The sequence below is a fragment of the Schistocerca americana genome, chromosome 11, assembly GCF_021461395.2.
Source record: "Schistocerca americana isolate TAMUIC-IGC-003095 chromosome 11, iqSchAmer2.1, whole genome shotgun sequence".
In the NCBI taxonomy this organism is placed as follows: Eukaryota; Metazoa; Arthropoda; class Insecta; order Orthoptera; family Acrididae; genus Schistocerca; species Schistocerca americana.
The window spans coordinates 766417-789366 of NC_060129.1; the positions used below are offsets into that span (position 1 = coordinate 766417).

At 39.8% G+C, this 22950-nt stretch overlaps 1 protein-coding gene across 1 annotated transcript; it reads left to right on the forward strand.

Moving 5' to 3' along the window:
• The first annotated feature begins 241 nt into the window (after positions 1–241).
• LOC124553615 (piggyBac transposable element-derived protein 4-like) lies at positions 242–2142 on the forward strand. Its single transcript, XM_047127468.1, has 3 exons — positions 242–304; positions 397–1188; positions 1300–2142. Exons 1-3 carry the CDS (start codon positions 242–244, stop codon positions 2140–2142), a joined length of 1698 nt encoding a protein of 565 aa, XP_046983424.1.
• The last annotated feature ends 20808 nt before the right edge of the window (positions 2143–22950 follow it).

Here is a 22950-nt window from a genome sequence, read left to right on the forward strand (position 1 = left end):
AGGCACAATGCCGACTTAATTACAAGAAGACTGACTCTTCTTACTGTCTATGATTTGAACCATTCCTGTGACACTAGTTATAGATTACGATGCTTCACATCAGGTTTACTGTATCCCTTGGACCTTCTTATTGACGATGAAACACAGAAATTGCATCGGAATTAAATAGAAAAGGGACAATGCCTACTTAACACGTTCACTGCCATCGGCGCACCAGCGCGTCCGGCCGATACTAGTGCATATGCCGTCGACGCGCCTGCGCGGCGAGACACGCAGCTGTTTCTCAGCGCCACAGTTTAGTCGGGCACAGCCATTCGGTGTGGTTCATTGCGCAGGCACTCTAAGAACGTATTGTTTTCAATTTTTGCGGGTGCGGTTCGTGTGTTTTCCCTACAGGTTTTCTCTGTTGTGGGACTGAAAATGGAAGACAATCGTGACACGGCGGGCCCTTCAGAACCTAAGAAACGTAAAACACAGGACACAAGAAACGTACAAAAACTAACGGATGCGGAATTATTACGAATATTAGAAGAAAGCGATTCGGAAACGGAACTGGCCAGTGAGGAGGACGGCGTGGAATCCAGTGAAGAGTCTGACGGAGCCGAGTTTGTTTTAGATGAGACTGTAGAAATGGCTGTGAATCCTAGCGACAGGGAAATGGCAGAAGGAGTGGTAACAAGAGATAACGCAGCTGATACAACTGTTGCGTGGGAAAGAGAGCCAGTTGGAATGATAAATTGCCCATTTATAAAAAATGAGGGACTGCTTATTCAACCGACGGAAAACACTCCCTTAGATTATTTTCGTCTTTTGCTGACGGACGAATTTCTATTGACAGTTGTAGAAGAAACAAATCGAAACGCGATTGAATTATTCCTTTCTGCGGGAACCAAAGGACAATCACGAATAAACTGTTGGAAAGATGTGACTGTTGGCGAATTGTTAGTGTTCTTGGGAGTTTTCCTGCACATGGGAAATGTAAAGATGAGGAATTTGCAGGACTATTGGAAAAAGGACGCTTTATTCAACGTGAAAGGAATTGCCGATAGTATTTCACGAAATCGTTTTCTGCTAATACTACGTGCATTACACTTTTCTGAAAATCCAAAACAGGGCAAACCAACACCATCCGACAGGTTGTATAAAATACGTCCCGTTATCAATTTTTTCAATGAAAGGATGTGCCAAGTTTACTACCCTGGACGGGAACTGTCTCTGGACGAATCAATGATCCTTTGGCGTGGACGATTACTTTTCCGCCAATACATCAAAAACAAAAAGCACAAATATGGCATAAAGCTATATATTTTGACAACTCCCACTGGAATGGTCCTAAAATTCGCGGTATACACTGGCATGCTGGACGATTTAGGAGGAAGAGGCCATGCGCAAAAAATTGTTCTTCATTTACTAGATGAAAAGTTGAATGCTGGTCACCATGTGTACATGGACAATTACTATAACAGCTTCGCATTGGCAAAGCTGCTCCTGGATAAGAAGACCCACTGCACGGGAACTCTGAGGGCGAATAGGAAGGATACACCCAAGGAAATACAGGAAGCAAAACTACGAAAAGGTGAAGCCGTTGCCAGATTTGCGGAAGGAGTTATGATAGGTAAGTGGCGTGATAAGAGGGAGGTTTGCTACATTTCTAATGCATTTACAAATGAAATGGTTGAGGTTGAAACCAAAAGAAAGGAGAAGAAATCTAAGCCCTTGGCCATTGTAAACTACAATAAATTTATGGCGGGAGTTGATCGGCACGATCAGATGTTATCATATTACCTCTCGGAACGCAAAACCATACGCTGGTACAAGAAACTTTTTATCCACGTTGTGGAAATGATACTGACAAACGCACATGCCCTACACAATAAATATTGTGGCACAAAAATGCCCCTCCAAGAATTTAGACTCAGTATTATAAGAGCACTATTGCCACGAAAGCAGGTAGAACGGCCAGTCCGAAATCCCCAACATGTTGTGGTAAAACGAGAATCAAATGGAAAATCAAAAACACCGCGAAAAAAGTGCAGATCATGCGCCAGCCGTGGACAACGAACAGACACGATTTACGAGTGCCTAGATTGCCCAAATAAAGCAGGATATTGTTTGAATTGTTGTGTTATTCACCACCTCTAAAGGCAGATAGCACTTTCGTTGCTCATTTATTTTTCGACAGTTATGTGTCGGTACTATTCGTAAACTTTGTATTTATTTTATTTGTTTGAGAGTGTAATGGATAAAGCTCTAGATTGTATTATTCTTAGATTTGACATACATTTTATTTCAGAAGTTTCTTCGAGATCTTGTGTTTGTATTTGAATGTTTCTACTATATTTTTTGTCCAATAAATATGTCGTTTGTCAGTAGGATGTTTCGTTTCATTTATGAATATAAAATGAAATTGTAGTAACCTAAACTGTCACACTAACCAGGAACAATACACTAGACGCATTGGCGCGTCCACGGCCACCCGCTACAGAATATGGCCTGATATGCCACTGACGCCTTAGTGCGCCCCAAAACAACTTTGATTCACGAGAGTAAATTTGATTGTGTACTTATAAAATAAATACATGTTATATTACTTTTAGCAATATATTTTCAGATTCTATTAAGAAAAATATTGGTTACGTGGCAAAGCAAGGCCAATTACAGTGGCAGTGAACGTGTTAAGTACAAGAAGACTGACTCTTCTTACAGTCTAAGCTTTGAACCATTCCTGTGACGCTAGTTATAGATTCCGGTGCTTCACTTCAGATTTACTGTATCCCTCTGACCGCCTTATTGACGATGAAACACAGATATTGCATCGGAATGAAATAGAAAAGGCAGAATGAGGACTTAATTACAAGAAGACTGACTCTTCCTACTGTCTATGTTTTGAACCATTCCTGTGACAATAGTTATAGATTACGATGCTTCACTTCAGGTTTACTGTATCCCTTGGATGTTCTTATTGACAATGCAACACAGAAATTGCATCGGAATTAAATAAAAAATGCACAATGCCGACTGAAGTACAAGAAGACTGACTCTTCCTACTGATGTTTTGAACCATTCCTGTGACACTAGTTATAGATTCCGATGCTTCACTTCAGGTTTACTGTATCCCTCTGACCTTCTTATTGACGATGAATTACAGAAATTGCATCGGAATTAAATACAAAAGGCACAATGACGACTTAGGTACAAGAAGACTGACTCTTCATACTGACTGTTTTGAACCATTCTTGTGACACTAGTTATAGATTCCGATGCTTCACTTCAGGTTTACTGTATCCCTTGGTCCTTCTTATTGACGATGAAACATAGAAATTGCATCGGAATTAAATACAAAAGGCACAATGACGACTTATGTACAAGAAGACTGACCCTTCTTACTGTCTACGTTTTGAACCATTCCTGTGACACTAGTTATAGATTCCGATGCTTCACTTAAGGTTTACTGTATCCCTCTGACTTTCTTATGGACGAAGAAACACAGAAATTGCATCGGAATTAAATACAAAAGGCACATTGCCGACAAGTACAAGAAGACTGACTCTTCGTACTGACTATGTTTGAACCATTCCTGTGACAATAGTTATAGATTCTGATGATTCACTTCCGGTTTACTGTATCCCTTGCACCTTCGTATTGACGATGAAACCCAGAAATTGCACCGGAAATAAATAGAAAAGGCACAATGCCGACTTAAGTACAAGAAGACTGACTATTCTTACTGACTATGTTTTGAACCATTGCTGTGACACTAGTTATAGATTCCGATGCTTCACTTCAGGTTTACTGTATCCCTTGGACCTTCTTATTGACGATGAAACACAGAAATTGCATCGAAATTAAATAGAAAAGGCACAATGCCGACTTAAGTACAAGATGACTGACGCTTCTTACTGTCTATGTTTGAACCATTCCTGTGACGCTAGTTACAGATTACGATGCTTCACTTCAGATTTACTGTATCCCTCTGACCTTCTTATTGACGATGAAACATTGAAATTGAATCGGAATTAAATACAAAAGGCACAATGCCGACTTAAGTACAAGAAGACTTACTCTTCCTACTGTCTATGTTTTGAACCATTCCTGTGACCCTAGTTATAGATTCCGATGCTTCACTTCAGGTTCACTGTATCCCTTGGACGTTCTTATTGACGATGAAACACAGAAATTGCATCGGAATTAAATAGAAAAGGCACAATGCCGACTTAAGTACAATAAGACTGACTCTTCTTACTGACTATGTTTTGAACCATTCCCTTGACGCTAGTTACAGATTCCGATGATTCACTTCAGGTTTACTGTGTCCCTTGGACCTTCGCATTGACGATGTAACACAGATATTGCATCGGAATTAAATACAAACGGCACAATGCCGACTTAAGTACAAGAAGACTGACTCTTCTTACTGACAATGTTTTGAACCATTCCTGTGACACTAGTTATTTATTCCAATGCTTCACTTCAGGTCTACTGTATCCCTCTGACCTTCTTGTTGGCGATGAAACACAGAAATTGCATCGGAATTAAATACAAAAGGCACAATGCCGACTTAAGTACAAGAAGACTGACCTTTCATACTGTCTATGCTTTGAACCATTCCTGTGACACTAGTTATAGTTTCCGATGCTTCACCTCAGGTTTACTGTATCCCTTGGACCTTCTTATTGAGATGAAACGCAGATATTGCATTGGAATTAAATACAAAAGGCACAATGCCGACTTAAGTACAAGAAGACTGACACTTCCTACTGACTATGTTTTGAACCATTCCTGTGACACTAGTTATAGATTCCGATGCTACACTTCAGGTTTACTGTATCCGTCTGACCTTCTTATGGACGATGTAACACAGAAATTGAATCGAAATTAAATACAAAAGGCACAATGCCTACTTAAGTACAAGAAGACTAGCTCTTCCTACTGTCTATGTTTTGAACCATTCCGGTGACACTAGTTATAGATTCCGATGCTTCACTTCAGGTTTACTGTATCCCTGTGACCTTCTTATTCACGTTGAAACACAGAAATTGCATCGGAATTAAATACAAATGGAACAATGCCGGCTTAAGTACAAGAAGACAGAATCTCCTTACTGTCAATGTTTTGAACCATTCCTGTGACACTAGATATAGATTCCGATGCTTCACTTCAGGTTTACTGTATCCCTTGGACCTTCTTATTGACGATGAAACTCAGAAATTGCATCGGAATTAAATACAAAAGGCACAATGCCAACTCAAGTACAAGAAGACTGACTCTTCTTACTGACTATGTTTTGAACCATTCCTGTGACACTAGTTAGAGATTCCGTTGCTTCACTTCATGTTTACTGTATCCCTCTGACCTTCTTATTGACGAAGAAACACAGTAATTGCATCGGAATTAAATTGAAAAAGGCATAATGCCGACTTAAGTACAACAAGTCTGACTCTTCTTACTGTCTATGATTTGAACCATTCCTGTTACACTAGTTATAGATTCCGATGATTCACTTCAGATTTACTGTATCCCCTGGACCTTCTTATTGACGATTAAACACAGAAATTGCATCGGAATTAAATACAAAAGGCACAATGCCGACTATAGTACAAGAAGACTGACGCCTCTTACTGACAGCTTTGAACCATTCCTGTGACACTAGTTATTTATTCCGATGCTTCACTTCAGGTTTACTGTATCCCTCTGACCTTCATATTGACGATGAATCACAGAAATTGCATCGGAATTAAATACTAAAGGTACAATGCCGACTTAAGAACAAGAAGACAGTCTCTTCTTTTTGTCTATGTTTTGAACGATTCCTGTGACACTAGTTATAGATTCCGATGCTTCACTTCAGGTTTACTGTATCCCTTGGACCTTCTTGTTGAGGATGAAACACAGAAATTGCATCGGAATTAAATACAAAAGGCACAATGCCGACTTAAGTACAAGAACACTGACCCTTCTTATTGTCTATGTTTGAACCATTCCTGTGACAGTAGTTATAGATTCCGACGCTTCACTTCAGGTTTACTGTATCCGTCTGACCTTCTTATTGACGATGAATCACAGAAATTGCATCGGAATTAAATACAAAAGGCACAATGACGACTTAAGTACAAGAAGACTGACCCTTCTTACTTTTATGTTTTGAACTATTCCTGTGACACTAGTTATAGATTCCGATGCTTCACTGAAGGTTTACTGTATCCCTCTGACTTTCTTATGGACGAAGAAACACAGAAATTGCATCGGAATTAAATACAAAAGGCACATTGCCGACAAGTACAAGAAGACTGACTCTTCGCACTGACTATGTTTGAACCATTCCTGTGACACTAGTTATTGATTCCGATGATTCACTTCAGGTTTACTGTATCCCTTGCACCATCGTATTGACGATGAAACCCAGAAATTGCATCGGAAATAAATAGAAAAGGCACAATGCCGACTTAAGTACAAGAAGACTGACTCTTCTTTTTGTCTATGTTTTGAACCATTCCTGTGACCCTAGTTATAGATTCCGATGCTTCACCTCAGGTTTACTGTATCCCTTGGACCTTCTTATTGACGATGAAACACAGAAATGGCATCGGAATGAAATACAAAAGGCACAGTGCCGAATTAAGTACAAGAAGACTGACTCTTCCTACTGTCTATGTTTTGAACCATTCCTGTGACACTAGTTATAGATTCCGATGCTACACTTCAGGTTTACTGTATCCGTCTGACCTTCTTATTGACGATGAAACACAGAAATTGAAACGAAATTAAATACAAAAGGCACAATGCCTACTTAAGTACAAGGAGACTGACTCTTCTTACTGACTGTTTTGAACCATTCCTGTGACACTAGTTATAGATTCCGATGCTTCACTTCTGGTTTACTGTATCCCTCTGACCTTCTTATTGACGTTGAAACACAGAAATTGCATCGGAATTAAATACAAATGGAACAATGCCGGCTTAAGTACAAGAAGACTGAATCTCCTTACTGTCAATGTTTTGAACCTTTCCTGTGACACTAGATATAGATTCCGATGCTTCACTTCAGGTTTACTGTATCCCTCTGACCTTCTTATTGACGATGAAACACAGAAATTGCATCGGAATTAAATAGAAAATGCACAATGCCGACTTAAGTACAGGAAGACTGACTCATCTTACTGTCTATGTTTTGAACCATTCCTGTGACGCAAGTTACATATTCCGATGCTTCACTTCGGGTGTACTGAATCCCTCTGACCTTCTTATTGACGATGAAACACTGAAATTGCATCGGAATTAAATAGAAAAAGCACAATGCCAACTTAAGTACTAGAAGATTGACTCTTCTTACTAACTATGATTTGAACCATTCCTGTGACACTAGATATAGATTCCGATGCTTCACTTCAGGTTTACTGTATCCCTTGGACCTTCTTATTGACGATGAAACACAGATATTGCATCGGACTTAAATACAAAAGGCACAATGCCTACTTAAGTACAAGAAGACTGACTCTTCTTACTGACTAAGTTTTGAACCATTCCTGTGACACTAGTTAGAGATTCCGTTGCTTCACTTCAGGTTTACTGTATCCCTCTGACCTTCTTATTGACGAAGAAACACAGTAATTGCATTGGAATTAAATTGAAAAAGGCATAATGCCGACTTAAGTACAACAAGTCTGACTCTTCTTACTGTCTATGATTTGAACCATTCCTGTAACACTAGTTATAGATTCCGATGCTTCACTTCAGATTTACTGTATCCCCTGGACGATCTTATTGACGTTTAAACACAGAAATTGCATCGGAATTAAATACAAAAGGCACAATGCCGACTAAAGTACAAGAAGACTGACTCTTCTAACTGACAGCTTTGAACCATTCCTGTGACACTAGTTATTGATTCCGATGCTTCACTTCCGGTTTACTGTATCCCTCTGACCTTCTTATTGACGATGAATCACAGAAATTGCATCGGAATTAAATACAAAAGGCACAATGCCGTCTCAAGTACAAGAAGACAGTCTCTTCTTTTTGTCTATGTTTTGAACCATTCCTGTGACACTAGTTATAGATTCCGATGCTTCACTTCAGGTTTACTGTATCCCTCTGACCTTCTTATTTACGATGAAACACAGAAATTGCATCGGAATTAAATACAAAAGGCACAATGACGACTTGAGTACAAGAAGACTGACCCTTCTTACTGTCTATGTTTTGAACCATTCTTGTAACACTAGTTATAGATTCCGATGCTTCACTTAAGGTTTACTGTATCCCTCTGACCTTCTTATGGACGAAATTACAGAAATTGCATCGGAATTAAATACAAAAGGCACATTGCCGACTTAAGTACAAGAAGACTGACTCTTCGTACTGACTATGTTTGAACCATTCCTGTGACACTAGTTATAGATTCCGATGATTCACTTCAGGTTTGCTGTATCCCTTGGACCTTCGTATTGACGATGAAACCCAGAAATTGCAACGGAAATAAATAGATAAGGCACAATGCCGACTTAAGTACAAGAAGACTGACTCTTCTTACTGACTTTGTTTTGAACCATTCCTGTGACACTAGTTATAGATTCCGATGCTTCACTTCAGGTTTACCGTATCCCTCTGACCTTCTTATTGACCGTGAAACACAGAAATTGCATCGGAATTTAATAGAAAATGCACAATGCCGACTTAAGTACAAGAAGACTGACTCTTCTTAATGTCTATGTTTTGAACCATTCCTGTGACACTAGTTATAGATTCCGATGCTTCACTTCAGGTTTAATGTATCCCTTGGACCTTTTTGACGATGAAACACAGAAATTGCATCGGAATTAAATAGAAAAGGCACAATGCCGACTTAAGTACAAGATGAATGACTCTTCTTACTGTCTATGTTTGAACCATTCCTGTGACGCTAGTTACAGATTACGATGCTTCACTTCAGGTTTACTGTATCCCTCTGACCTTCTTATTGACGATGAAACACAGAAATTGTATCGGAATTAAATAGAAAAGGCAGCTCAATGCCGACTTAAGTACATGAAGACTTACTCTTAATACTGTCTATGTTTTGAACCATTCCTGTGACCCTAGTTATAGATTCCGATGCTTCACTTCATGTTCACTGTGTCCCTTGGACCTTCTTATTGACGATGAAACACAGAAATTGCATCGGAATTAAATACAAACGGCACAATGCCGACTTAAGTACAAGAAGACTGACTCTTCTTACTGACAATGTTTTAACCATTCCTGTGACACTAGTTATTTATTCCGATGCTTCACTTCAGGTTTGCTGTATCCCTTGGACCTTCGTATTGACGATGAAACCCAGAAATTGCAACGGAAATAAATAGAAAAGGCACAATGCCGACTTAAGTACAAGAAGACTGACTCTTCTTACTGACTTTGTTTTGAACCATTCCTGTGACACTAGTTATAGATTCCGATGCTTCACGTCAGGTTTACCGTATCCCTCTGACCTTCTTATTGACCGTGAAACACAGAAATTGCATCGGAATTCAATAGAAAATGCACAATGCCGACTTAAGTACAAGAAGACTGACTCTTCTTAATGTCTATGTTTTGAACCATTCCTGTGACACTAGTTATAGATTCCGATGCTTCACTTCAGGTTTACTGTATCCCTTGGACCCTCTTATTGACGATGAAACACAGAAATTGCATCGGAGTTAAATAGAAAAGGCACAATGCCGACTTAAGTACAAGATGAATGACTCTTCTTACTGTCTATGTTTGAACCATTCCTGTGACGCTAGTTACAGATTACGATGCTTCACTTCAGGTTTACTGTATCCCTCTGACCTTCTTATTGACGATGAAACACAGAAATTGTATCGGAATTAAATAGAAAAGGCAGCACAATGCCGACTTAAGTACATGAAGACTTACTCTTCCTACTGTCTATGTTTTGAACCATTCCTGTGACCCTAGTTATAGATTCCGATGCTTCACTTCAGGTTCACTGTGTCCCTTGGACCTTCTTATCGACGATGAAACACAGAAATTGCATCGTAATTAAATACAAACGGCACAATGCCGACTTAAGTACAAGAAGACTGACTCTTCTTACTGACAATGTTTTAACCATTCCTGTGACACTAGTTATTTATTCCGATGCTTCACTTCAGGTCTACTGTATCCCTCTGACCTTCTTGTTGGCGATGAAACACAGAAATTGCATCGGAATTAAATACAAAAGGCACAATGCCGACTTAAGTACAAGAAGACTGACCTTTTATACTGTCTATGCTTTGAACCATTCCTGTGACACTAGTTATAGATTCCGATGCTTCACCTCAGGTTTACTGTATCCCTTGGACCTTCTTATTGACGATGGAACTCAGAAATTGCATCGGAATTAAATACAAAAGGCACAATGCCGACTTAAGTACAAGAAGACTGACTCTTCCTACTGTCTATGTTTTGAACCATTCCTGTGACACTGATTATAGATTCCGATGCTACACTTCAGGTTTACTGTATCCGTCTGACCTTCTTATTGACGATGAAACACAGAAATTAAATCGAAATTAAATACAAAAGGCACAATGCCTACTTAAGTACAAGGAGACTGACTCTCCTTACTGACTGTTTTGAACCATTCCTGTGACACTAGTTATAGATTCCGATGCTTCACTTCAGGTTTACTGTATCCTTCTGACCTTCTTATTGACGTTGAAACACAGAAATTGCATCGGAATTAAATACAAATGGAACAATGCCGACTTAAGTACAAGAAGACTGACTCTCCTTACTGTCTATGTTTTGAACCATTCCTGTGACACTAGATATAGATTCCGATGCTTCACTTCAGGTTTACTGTATCCCTCTGACCTTCTTATTGACGATGAAACACAGAAATTGCATTGGAATTAAATAGAAAATGCACAATGCCGACTTAAGTACAGGAAGACTGACTCATCTTACTGTCTATGCTTTGAACCATTCCTGTGACGCAAGTTACAGATTCCGATGCTTCACTTCGGGTTTACTGAATCCCTCTGACCTTCTTATTGACGATGAAACAATGAAATTGCATCGGAATTAAATAGAAACAGCGTAATGCCGACTTAAGTACAAGAAGACTGTATCTTCTTACTGACTATGATTTGAACCATTCCTGTGACACTAGATATAGATTCCGATGCTTCACTTCAGGTTTGCTGTATCCCTTGGAACTTCTTATTGACGATCAAACACAGATATTGCATCGGAATTAAATACAAAAGGCACAATGCCAACTTAAGTACAAGAAGACTGACTCTTCTTACTGACTATGTTTTGAACCATTCCTGTGACACTAGTTAGAGATTCCGAAGCTTCACTTCAGGTTTACTGTATCCCTCTGACCTTCTTATTGACGATGAAACACAGTAATTGCATCGGAATTAAATTGAAAAAGGCATAATGCCGACTTAAATACAAGAAGTCTGACTCTTCTTACTGTCTATGATTTGAACCATTCCTGTGACACTAGTTATTGATTCCGATGCTTCACTTCAGATTTACTGTATCCCCTGGACCGTCTTATTGACGATTAAACACAGAAATTGCATCGGAATTAAATACAAAAGGCACAATGCCGACTAAAGTACAAGCCGACTGACTCTTCTTACTGACAGCTTTGAACCATTCCTGTGACACTAGTTATTGATTCCGATGCTTCACTTCAGGTTTACTGTATCCCTCTGACCTTCTTATTGACGATGAAACACAGAAATTGCATCGGAATTAAATACAAAAGGCACAATGCCGACTTAAGTACAAGAAGACTGACCCCTCTTCTTGTCCATGTTTTGAACCATTCTTGTGACACTAGTTATAGATTCCGATGCTTCACTTAAGGTTTACTGTATCCCACTGACCTTCTTATGGACGAAGAAACACAGAAATTGCATCGGAATTAAATACAAAAGGCACTTTGCCGACTTAAGTACAAGAAGACTGACTCTTCGTACTGACTATGTTTGAACGATTCCTGTGACACTAGTTATAGATTCCGATGACTCACTTCAGGTTTACTGTATCCCTTGGACCTTCTTATTGACGATGAAACACAGAATTTGCATCGGAATTAAATAGAAAAGGCACAATGCCGACATAAGTACAAGAAGACTGACTCTTCTTACTGACTATGTTTTGAACCATTCCTGTGACACTAGTTGTAGATTCCGATGCTTCACTTCAGGTTTACTGTATCCCTCTGACCTTCTTATTGACGGTGAAACACAGAAATTTCATCGGAATTAAACAGAAAATGCACAATGCCGACTTAAGTACAAGAAGACTGACTCTTCTTACTGTCTATGTTATGAACCATTCCTGTGACACTAGTTATAGATTCCGATGCTTCACTTCAGGTTTACTGTATCCCTTGGATCATCTTATTGACGATGAAACACAGATATTGCATCGGAATTAAATAGAAAAGGCACAATGCCGACTTAAGTACAAGAAGACTGACTCTTTTTACTGTCTATGTTCGAACCATTCCTGTGACGCTAGTTACAGATTACGATGCTTCACTTCAGGTTTACTGTATCCCTCTGACCTTCTTATTGACGATGAAACACAGAAATTGCATCGGAATTAAATAGAAAAGGCACAATGCCGGCTTAAGTACATGAAGACTTACTCTTCCTACTGTCTATGTTTTGAACCATTCCTGTGACCTAGTTATAGATTCCGATGCTTCACTTCAGGTTCACTGTATCCCTTGGACGTTCTTATTGACGATGAAACACAGAAATTAAATCGTAATTAAATAGAAAAGGCACAATGCCGACTTAAATACAATAAGACTGACTCTTCTTAGTGACTATGTTTTGAACCATTCCATTGACGCTAGTTACAGATTCCGATGCTTCACTTCAGGTTTACTGTATCCCTTGGACCTTCTTATTGACGATGAAACACAGAAATTGCATCGGAATTAAATACAAAAGGCACAATGCCGACTTAAGTACAATAAGACTGACTGTTCTTACTGACAATGATTTGAACCATTCCTGTGACACTACTTATAGATTCCGATGCTTCACTTCAGGTCTACTGTATCCCTCTGACCTTCTTGTTGGCGATGAAACACAGAAATTGCATCGGAATTAAATACAAAAGGCACAATGCCCACTTAAGTACATAAGGACTGACTCTTCCTACTGTCTATGTTTTGAAACATTCCTGTGACACTAGTTATAGATTCCGATGCGTAATTTCAGGTTTACTGTATCCCGTGGGCCTTCTTATTGACGATGAAACACAGAAAGTGAATCGGAATTAAATTGAAAAGGCACAATGCTGACTTAAGTACAAGAAGACTGACTCTTCCTACTGTCTATGTTTTGAACCATTCCTGTGACACTAGTTATATATTCCGATGCTTCACTTCAGGTTTACTGTATCCCTTGGACCTTCTTATTGACGATGAAACACAGAAATTGCCTCGGAATTAAATACAAAAGGCACAATGCCGACTTCAGTACAAGAAGACTGACCTTTTATACTGTCTATGCTGTGAACCATTCCTGTGACACTAGTAATAGATTCCGATGCTTCACTTCAGGTTTACTGTATCCCTTGGACCTTCTTATTGACGATGAAACACAGAAATTGCATCGGAATTAAATACAATAGGCACAATGCCGACTTAAGTACAAGAAGACTGACTCTTCCTACTGTCTATGTTTTGAACCATTCCTGTTGTGGTGTCACCGCCAGACACCACACTTGCTAGGTGGTAGATTAAATCGGCCACGGTCAATTTAGTACATGTCGGACCCTCGCGTCGCCACTGTGTGATCGCAGACCTAGCGCCACCACAAGGCAGGTCTCGTGATACGAACAAGAACTCGTCCCACTTGTATGGACAACATAGCTAGCGACTAGATGTACGAAGCCTTTCTCTCTCATTATGCGAGAGACAGAATAGCCTTCAGCTAAGTTAATGGCTACGAACTAGCAAGGCGCCATCAGCCTTACAGTAATTGTAATTAAAGTCTCCTGTGTATAGTCAGGAGCGATGTACCACAATGTTTGATTAAAGATAAGTATTAATCCAGCTACATACTTTTCTTCATAGCATTAATTACGTAGCCTGTTCCAGTACTTGACGCCCGTTGGCGTGTGTGTGTACGCGTGCCTTTCTTTCGGTTACCCGTCACTGTGGACTGGCTGCCTTGTCAGTCCACTTCACCTGTGACACTAGTTATAGATTCCCATGCTACACTTCAGGTTTACTGTATCCTTCTGACCTTCTTATTGACGTTGAAACACAGAAATTGAATCGGAATTAAATACAAATGGAACAATGCCGACTTAAGTACAAGAAGACTGACTCTCCTTACTGTCTATGTTTTGAACCATTCCAGTGACACTAGATATAGATTCCGATGCTTCACTTCAGGTTTACTGTATCCCTTCGACCATCTTATTGACGATGAAACACAGAAATTGCATCGGAATTAAATAGAAAAGGCACAATGCCGACTTAAGTACAAGAAGACTGACTATTCTTACTGTCTATGCTTTGAACCATTCCTGTGACGCTAGTTACAGATTCCGATGCTTCACTTCAGGTTTACTGTATCCCTCTGACCTTCTTATTGACGATAAAACACAGAAATTGCATCGCAATTAAATAGAAAAGGCACAATGCCGACTTAATTACAAGAAGACTGACTCTTCCTGCTGTCTATGCTTTGAACCATTCCTGTGACACTATTTATAGATTCCGATGATTCACTTCAGATTTACTGTATCCCTCTGACCTTTTTATTGACGATGAAACTTAGAAATTGCATCGGAATTAAATAGAAAAGACACAATGCCGACTTAAGTACATGAAGACTTACTCTTCCTACTGTCTATGTTTTGAACGATTCCTGTGACCCTAGTTATAGATTCCGATGCTTCACTTCACGTTTACTGTATCCCTCTGAACTTCTTTTTGACGATGAAACACAGAAATTTCATCGGAATTAAACAGAAAATGCACAATGCCGACTTAAGTACAAGAAGACTGACTCTTCTTACTGTCTATATTTTGAACCATTCCTGTGACACTAGTTATAGATTCCGATGCTTCACTTCAGGTTCACTGTATCCCTTGGACGTTCTTATTGACGATGAAACACAGAAATTCCATCGTAATTAAATAGAAAAGGCACAATGCCGACTTAAATACAATAAGACTGACTCTTCTTAGTGACTATGTTTTGAACCATTCCATTGACGCTAGTTACAGATTCCGATGCTTCACTTCAGGTTTACTGTATCCCTTGGACCTTCTTATTGACGATGAAACACAGAAATTGCATCGGAATTAAATACAAAAGGCACAATGCCGACTTAAGTACAAGAAGACTGACCTTTTATACTGTCTATGCTTTGAACCATTCCTGTGACACTAGTTATAGATTCCGATGCTTCACTTTAGGTTTACTGTATCCCTTGGACCTTCTTATTGACGATGAAACACAGAAATTGCATCGGAATTAAATACAAAAGGCACAATGCCGATTTAAGTACAAGAAGACTGACTCTTCCTTCTGTCTATGTTTTGAACCATTCCTGTTGTGGTGTCACCACCAGACACCACACTTGCTAGGTGGTAGATTAAATCGGCCGCGGTCCATTTAGTACATGTCGGACACTCGCGTCGCCACTGTGTGATCGCAGACCTAGCGCCACCACAAGGCTGGTCTCGTGATACGAACAAGAACTCGTCCCAGTTGTACGGACAACCTAGCTAGCGACTAGATGTACGAAGCCTTTCTCTCTCATTATCCGAGAGACAGAATAGCCTTCAGCTAAGTTAATGGCTACGAACTAGCAAGGTGCCATTAGCCTTACAGTAATTGTAATTAAAGTCTCCTGTGTATAGTCAGGAGCGATGTACCACAATGATTGATTAAAGATAAGTATTAATCCAGCTACATACTTTTCTTCATAGCATTAATTACGTAGCCTGTTAAAGTACTTGACGCCCGTCGGCGTGTGTGTGTACGCGTGCCTTTCTTTCGGTTACCCGTCACTGTGGACTGGCTGCCTTGTCAGTCCCCTTCACCTGTGACACTAGTTATAGATTCCGATGCTACACTTCAGGTTTACTGTATCCTTCTGACCTTCTTATTGACGTTGAAACACAGAAATTGCATCGGAATTAAATAGAAAATGCACAATGCTGACTTAAGTACAGGAAGACTGACTCATCTTACTGTCAATATTTTGAACCATTCCTGTGACGCAAGTTACAGATTCCGATGCTTCACTTCGGGTTTACTGAATCCCTCTGACCTTCTTACTGACGATGAAACACTGAAATTGCATCGGAATTAAATAGAAAAAGCACAATGCCGACTTAAGTACAAGAAGACTGACTCTTCTTACTGTCTATGTTATGAACCATTCCTGTGACACTAGTTATAGATTCAGATGCTTCACTTCAGGTTTACTGTATCCCTTGGATCATCTTATTGACGATGAAACACAGATATTGCATCGGAATTAAATAGAAAAGGCACAATGCCGACTTAAGTACAAGAAGACTGACTCTTTTTACTGTCTATGTTCGAACCATTCCTGTGACGCTAGTTACAGATTACGATGCTTCACTTCAGGTTTACTGTATCCCTCTGACCTTCTTATTGACGATGAAACACAGAAATTGCATCGGAATTAAATAGAAAAGGCACAATGCCGGCTTAAGTACGTGAAGACTTACTCTTCCTACTGTCTATGTTTTGAACCATTCCTGTGACCTAGTTATAGATTCCGATGCTTCACTTCAGGTTCACTGTATCCCTTGGACGTTCTTATTGACGATGAAACACAGAAATTCCATCGTAATTAAATAGAAAAGGCACAATGCCGACTTAAATACAATAAGACTGACTCTTCTTAGTGACTATGTTTTGAACCATTCCATTGACGCTAGTTACAGATTCCGATGCTTCACTTCAGGTTTACTGTATCCCTTGGACCTTCTTATTGACGATGAAACACAGAAATTGCATCGGAATTAAATACAAAAGGCACAATGCCGACTTAAGAACAATAAGACTGACTGTACTTACTGACAATGATTTGAACCATTCCTGTGACACTACTTATAGATTCCGATGCTTCACTTCAGGTCTACTGTATCCCTCTGACCTTCTTGTTGGCGATGAAACACAGAAATTGCATCGGAATTAAATACAAAAGGCACAATGCCCACTTAAGTACATAAGGACTGACTCTTCCTACTGTCTATGTTTTGAAACATTCCTGTGACACTAGTTATAGATTCCGATGCGTAATTTCAGGTTTACTGTATCCCGTGGGCCTTCTTATTGACGATGAAACACAGAAAGTGAATCGGAATTAAATTGAAAAGGCACAATGCTGACTTAAGTACAAGAAGACTGACTCTTCCTACTGTCTATGTTTTGAACCATTCCTGTGACACTAGTTATATATTCCGATGCTTCACTTCAGGTTTACTGTATCCCTTGGACCTTCTTATTGACGATGAAACACAGAAATTGCATCGGAATTAAATACAAAAGGCACAATGCCGACTTCAGTACAAGAAGACTGACCTTTTATACTGTCTATGCTGTGAACCATTCCTGTGACACTAGTAATAGATTCCGATGCTTCACTTCAGGTTTACTGTATCCCTTGGACCTTCTTATTGACGATGAAACACAGAAATTGCATCGGAATTAAATACAATAGGCACAATGCCGACTTAAGTACAAGAAGACTGACTCTTCCTACTGTCTATGTTTTGAACCATTCCTGTTGTGGTGTCACCGCCAGACACCACACTTGCTAGGTGGTAGATTAAATCGGCCGCGGTCAATTTAGTACATGTCGGACCCTCGCGTCGCCACTGTGTGATCGCAGACCTAGCGCCACCACAAGGCAGGTCTCGTGATACGAACAAGAACTCGTCCCACTTGTACGGACAACATAGCTAGCGACTAGATGTACGAAGCCTTTCTCTCTCATTATGCGAGAGACAGAATAGCCTTCAGCTAAGTTAATGGCTACGAACTAGCAAGGCGCCATCAGCCTTACAGTAATTGTAATTAAAGTCTCCTGTGTATAGTCAGGAGCGATGTACCACAATGATTGATTAAAGATAAGTATTAATCCAGCTACATACTTTTCTTCATAGCATTAATTACGTAGCCTGTTCCAGTACTTGACGCCCGTTGGCGTGTGTGTGTACGCGTGCCTTTCTTTCGGTTACCCGTCACTGTGGACTGGCTGCCTTGTCAGTCCACTTCACCTGTGACACTAGTTATAGATTCCCATGCTACACTTCAGGTTTACTGTATCCTTCTGACCTTCTTATTGACGTTGAAACACAGAAATTGAATCGGAATTAAATACAAATGGAACAATGCCGACTTAAGTACAAGAAGACTGACTCTCCTTACTGTCTACGTTTTGAACCATTCCAGTGACACTAGATATAGATTCCGATGCTTCACTTCAGGTTTACTGTATCCCTTCGACCATCTTATTGACGATGAAACACAGAAATTGCATCGGAATTAAATAGAAAAGGCACAATGCCGACTTAAGTACAAGAAGACTGACTATTCTTACTGTCTATGCTTTGAACCATTCCTGTGACGCTAGTTACAGATTCCGATGCTTCACTTCAGGTTTACTGTATCCCTCTGACCTTCTTATTGACGATAAAACACAGAAATTGCATCGCAATTAAATAGAAAAGGCACAATGCCGACTTAATTACAAGAAGACTGACTCTTCCTGCTGTCTATGCTTTGAACCATTCCTGTGACACTATTTATAGATTCCGATGATTCACTTCAGATTTACTGTATCCCTCTGACCTTTTTATTGACGATGAAACTTAGAAATTGCATCGGAATTAAATAGAAAAGACACAATGCCGACTTAAGTACATGAAGACTTACTCTTCCTACTGTCTATGTTTTGAACCATTCCTGTGACCCTAGTTATAGATTCCGATGCTTCACTTCAGGTTTACTGTATCCCTCTGAACTTCTTTTTGACGATGAAACACAGAAATTTCATCGGAATTAAACAGAAAATGCACAATGCCGACTTAAGTACAAGAAGACTGACTCTTCTTACTGTCTATATTTTGAACCATTCCTGTGACACTAGTTATAGATTCCGATGCTTCACTTCAGGTTCACTGTATCCCTTGGACGTTTTTATTGACGATGAAACACAGAAATTCCATCGTAATTAAATAGAAAAGGCACAATGCCGACTTAAGTACAATAAGACTGACTCTTCTTAGTGACTATGTTTTGAACCATTCCATTGACGCTAGTTACAGATTCCGATGCTTCACTTCAGGTTTACTGTATCCCTTGGACCTTCTTATTGACGATGAAACACAGAAATTGCGTCGGAATTAAATACAAAAGGCACAATGCCGACTTAAGTACAAGAAGACTGACCTTTTATACTGTCTATGCTTTGAACCATTCCTGTGACACTAGTTATAGATTCCGATGCTTCACTTTAGGTTTACTGTATCCCTTGGACCTTCTTATTGACGATGAAACACAGAAATTGCATCGGAATTAAATACAAAAGGCACAATGCCGATTTAAGTACAAGAAGACTGACTCTTCCTTCTGTCTATGTTTTGAACCATTCCTGTTGTGGTGTCACCACCAGACACCACACTTGCTAGGTGGTAGATTAAATCGGCCGCGGTCCATTTAGTACATGTCGGACACTCGCGTCGCCACTGTGTGATCGCAGACCTAGCGCCACCACAAGGCTGGTCTCGTGATACGAACAAGAACTCGTCCCAGTTGTACGGACAACCTAGCTAGCGACTAGATGTACGAAGCCTTTCTCTCTCATTATCCGAGAGACAGAATAGCCTTCAGCTAAGTTAATGGCTACGAACTAGCAAGGTGCCATTAGCCTTACAGTAATTGTAATTAAAGTCTCCTGTGTATAGTCAGGAGCGATGTACCACAATGATTGATTAAAGATAAGTATTAATCCAGCTACATACTTTTCTTCATAGCATTAATTACGTAGCCTGTTAAAGTACTTGACGCCCGTCGGCGTGTGTGTGTACGCGTGTCTTTCTTTCGGTTACCCGTCACTGTGGACTGGCTGCCTTGTCAGTCCCCTTCACCTGTGACACTAGTTATAGATTCCGATGCTACACTTCAGGTTTACTGTATCCTTCTGACCTTCTTATTGACGTTGAAACACAGAAATTGCATCGGAATTAAATAGAAAATGCACAATGCTGACTTAAGTACAGGAAGACTGACTCATCTTACTGTCAATATTTTGAACCATTCCTGTGACGCAAGTTACAGATTCCGATGCTTCACTTCGGGTTTACTGAATCCCTCTGACCTTCTTACTGACGATGAAACACTGAAATTGCATCGGAATTAAATAGAAAAAGCACAATGCCGACTTAAGTACAAGAAGACTGACTCTTCTTACTGACTATCATTTGAACCATTCCTGTAACACTAGATATAGATTCCGATGCTTCACTTCAGGTTTACTGTATCCCTTGGACCTTCTTATTGACGATGAAACACAGAAATTGCGTCGGAATTAAATACAAAAGGCACAATGCCGACTTAAGTACAAGAAGACTGACCTTTTATACTGTCTATGCTTTGAACCATTCCTGTGACACTAGTTATAGATTCCGATGCTTCACTTTAGGTTTACTGTATCCCTTGGACCTTCTTATTGACGATGAAACACAGAAATTGCATCGGAATTAAATACAAAAGGCACAATGCCGATTTAAGTACAAGAAGACTGACTCTTCCTTCTGTCTATGTTTTGAACCATTCCTGTTGTGGTGTCACCACCAGACACCACACTTGCTAGGTGGTAGATTAAATCGGCCGCGGTCCATTTAGTACATGTCGGACACTCGCGTCGCCACTGTGTGATCGCAGACCTAGCGCCACCACAAGGCTGGTCTCGTGATACGAACAAGAACTCGTCCCAGTTGTACGGACAACCTAGCTAGCGACTAGATGTACGAAGCCTTTCTCTCTCATTATCCGAGAGACAGAATAGCCTTCAGCTAAGTTAATGGCTACGAACTAGCAAGGTGCCATTAGCCTTACAGTAATTGTAATTAAAGTCTCCTGTGTATAGTCAGGAGCGATGTACCACAATGATTGATTAAAGATAAGTATTAATCCAGCTACATACTTTTCTTCATAGCATTAATTACGTAGCCTGTTAAAGTACTTGACGCCCGTCGGCGTGTGTGTGTACGCGTGCCTTTCTTTCGGTTACCCGTCACTGTGGACTGGCTGCCTTGTCAGTCCCCTTCACCTGTGACACTAGTTATAGATTCCGATGCTACACTTCAGGTTTACTGTATCCTTCTGACCTTCTTATTGACGTTGAAACACAGAAATTGCATCGGAATTAAATAGAAAATGCACAATGCTGACTTAAGTACAGGAAGACTGACTCATCTTACTGTCAATATTTTGAACCATTCCTGTGACGCAAGTTACAGATTCCGATGCTTCACTTCGGGTTTACTGAATCCCTCTGACCTTCTTACTGACGATGAAACACTGAAATTGCATCGGAATTAAATAGAAAAAGCACAATGCCGACTTAAGTACAAGAAGACTGACTCTTCTTACTGACTATCATTTGAACCATTCCTGTAACACTAGATATAGATTCCGATGCTTCACTTCAGGTTTACTGTATCCCTCTGACCTTCTTATTGACGATGAAACACAGTAATTGCATCGCAATTAAATTGAAAAGGGAATAATGCCAACTAAAGTACAAGAAGTCTGACTCTTCTTACTGTCTATGATTTGAACCATTCCTGTGACACTAGTTATAGATTCCGATGCTTCACTTCAGATTTACTGTATCCCCAGGACCTTCTTATTGACGATTAAACAAAGAAATTGCATCGGAATAAAATACAAAAGGCACAATGCCGACTAAAGTACAAGAAGACTGACTCTTGTTACTAACATTTTTGAACCAATCCTGTGCCACTAGTTATTGATTCCGATGCTTCACTTCGGGTTTACTCTATCCCTCTGACCTTCTTATTTACGATGAATCACAGAAATTGCATCGGGATTAAATACAAAAGGCACAATGCCGACTTAAGAACAAGAAGACTGTCTCTTCTTTTTGTCTATGTTTTGAACCATTCCAGTGACACTATATATAGATTCCGAAGCTTCACTTCAGGTTTACTGTATCCCTTGGACCTTCTTATTGACGATGAAACACAGAAATTGCATCGGAATTAAATAGAAAAGGCACAATGCCGACTTAAGTACAAGAAGACTGACTCTTCCTACTGTCTATGTTTTGAACCATTCCTGTGACACTAGTTATAGATTCCGATGCTTCACTTCAGGTTTACTGTATCCCTTGGACGTTCTTATTGACGATGAAACACAGAAATTGCATCGGAATTAAATAGAAAAGGCACAATGCCGACTTGAGTACAAGAAGACTGACTCTTCTTACTGTCTATGATTTGAACCATTCCTGTGACACTAGATATAGATTCCGATGCTTCACTTCAGGTTTACTGTATCCCTTCGACCATCTTATTGACGACGAAACACAGAAATTGCATCGGAATTAAATAGAAAAGGCACAATGCCGACTTAAGTATAAGAAGACTGACTATTCTTACTGTCTATGCTTTGAACCATTCCTGTGACGCTAGTTACAGATTCCGATGCTTCACTTCAGGTTTACTGTATCCCTCTGACCTTCTTATTGACGATAAAACACAGAAATTGCATCGCAATTAAATAGAAAAGGCACAATGCCGACTTAATTACAAGAAGACTGACTCTTCCTGCTGTCTATGTTTTGACCCATTCCTGTGACACTATTTATAGATTATGATGCTTCACTTCAGGTTTACTGTATCCCTCTGACCTT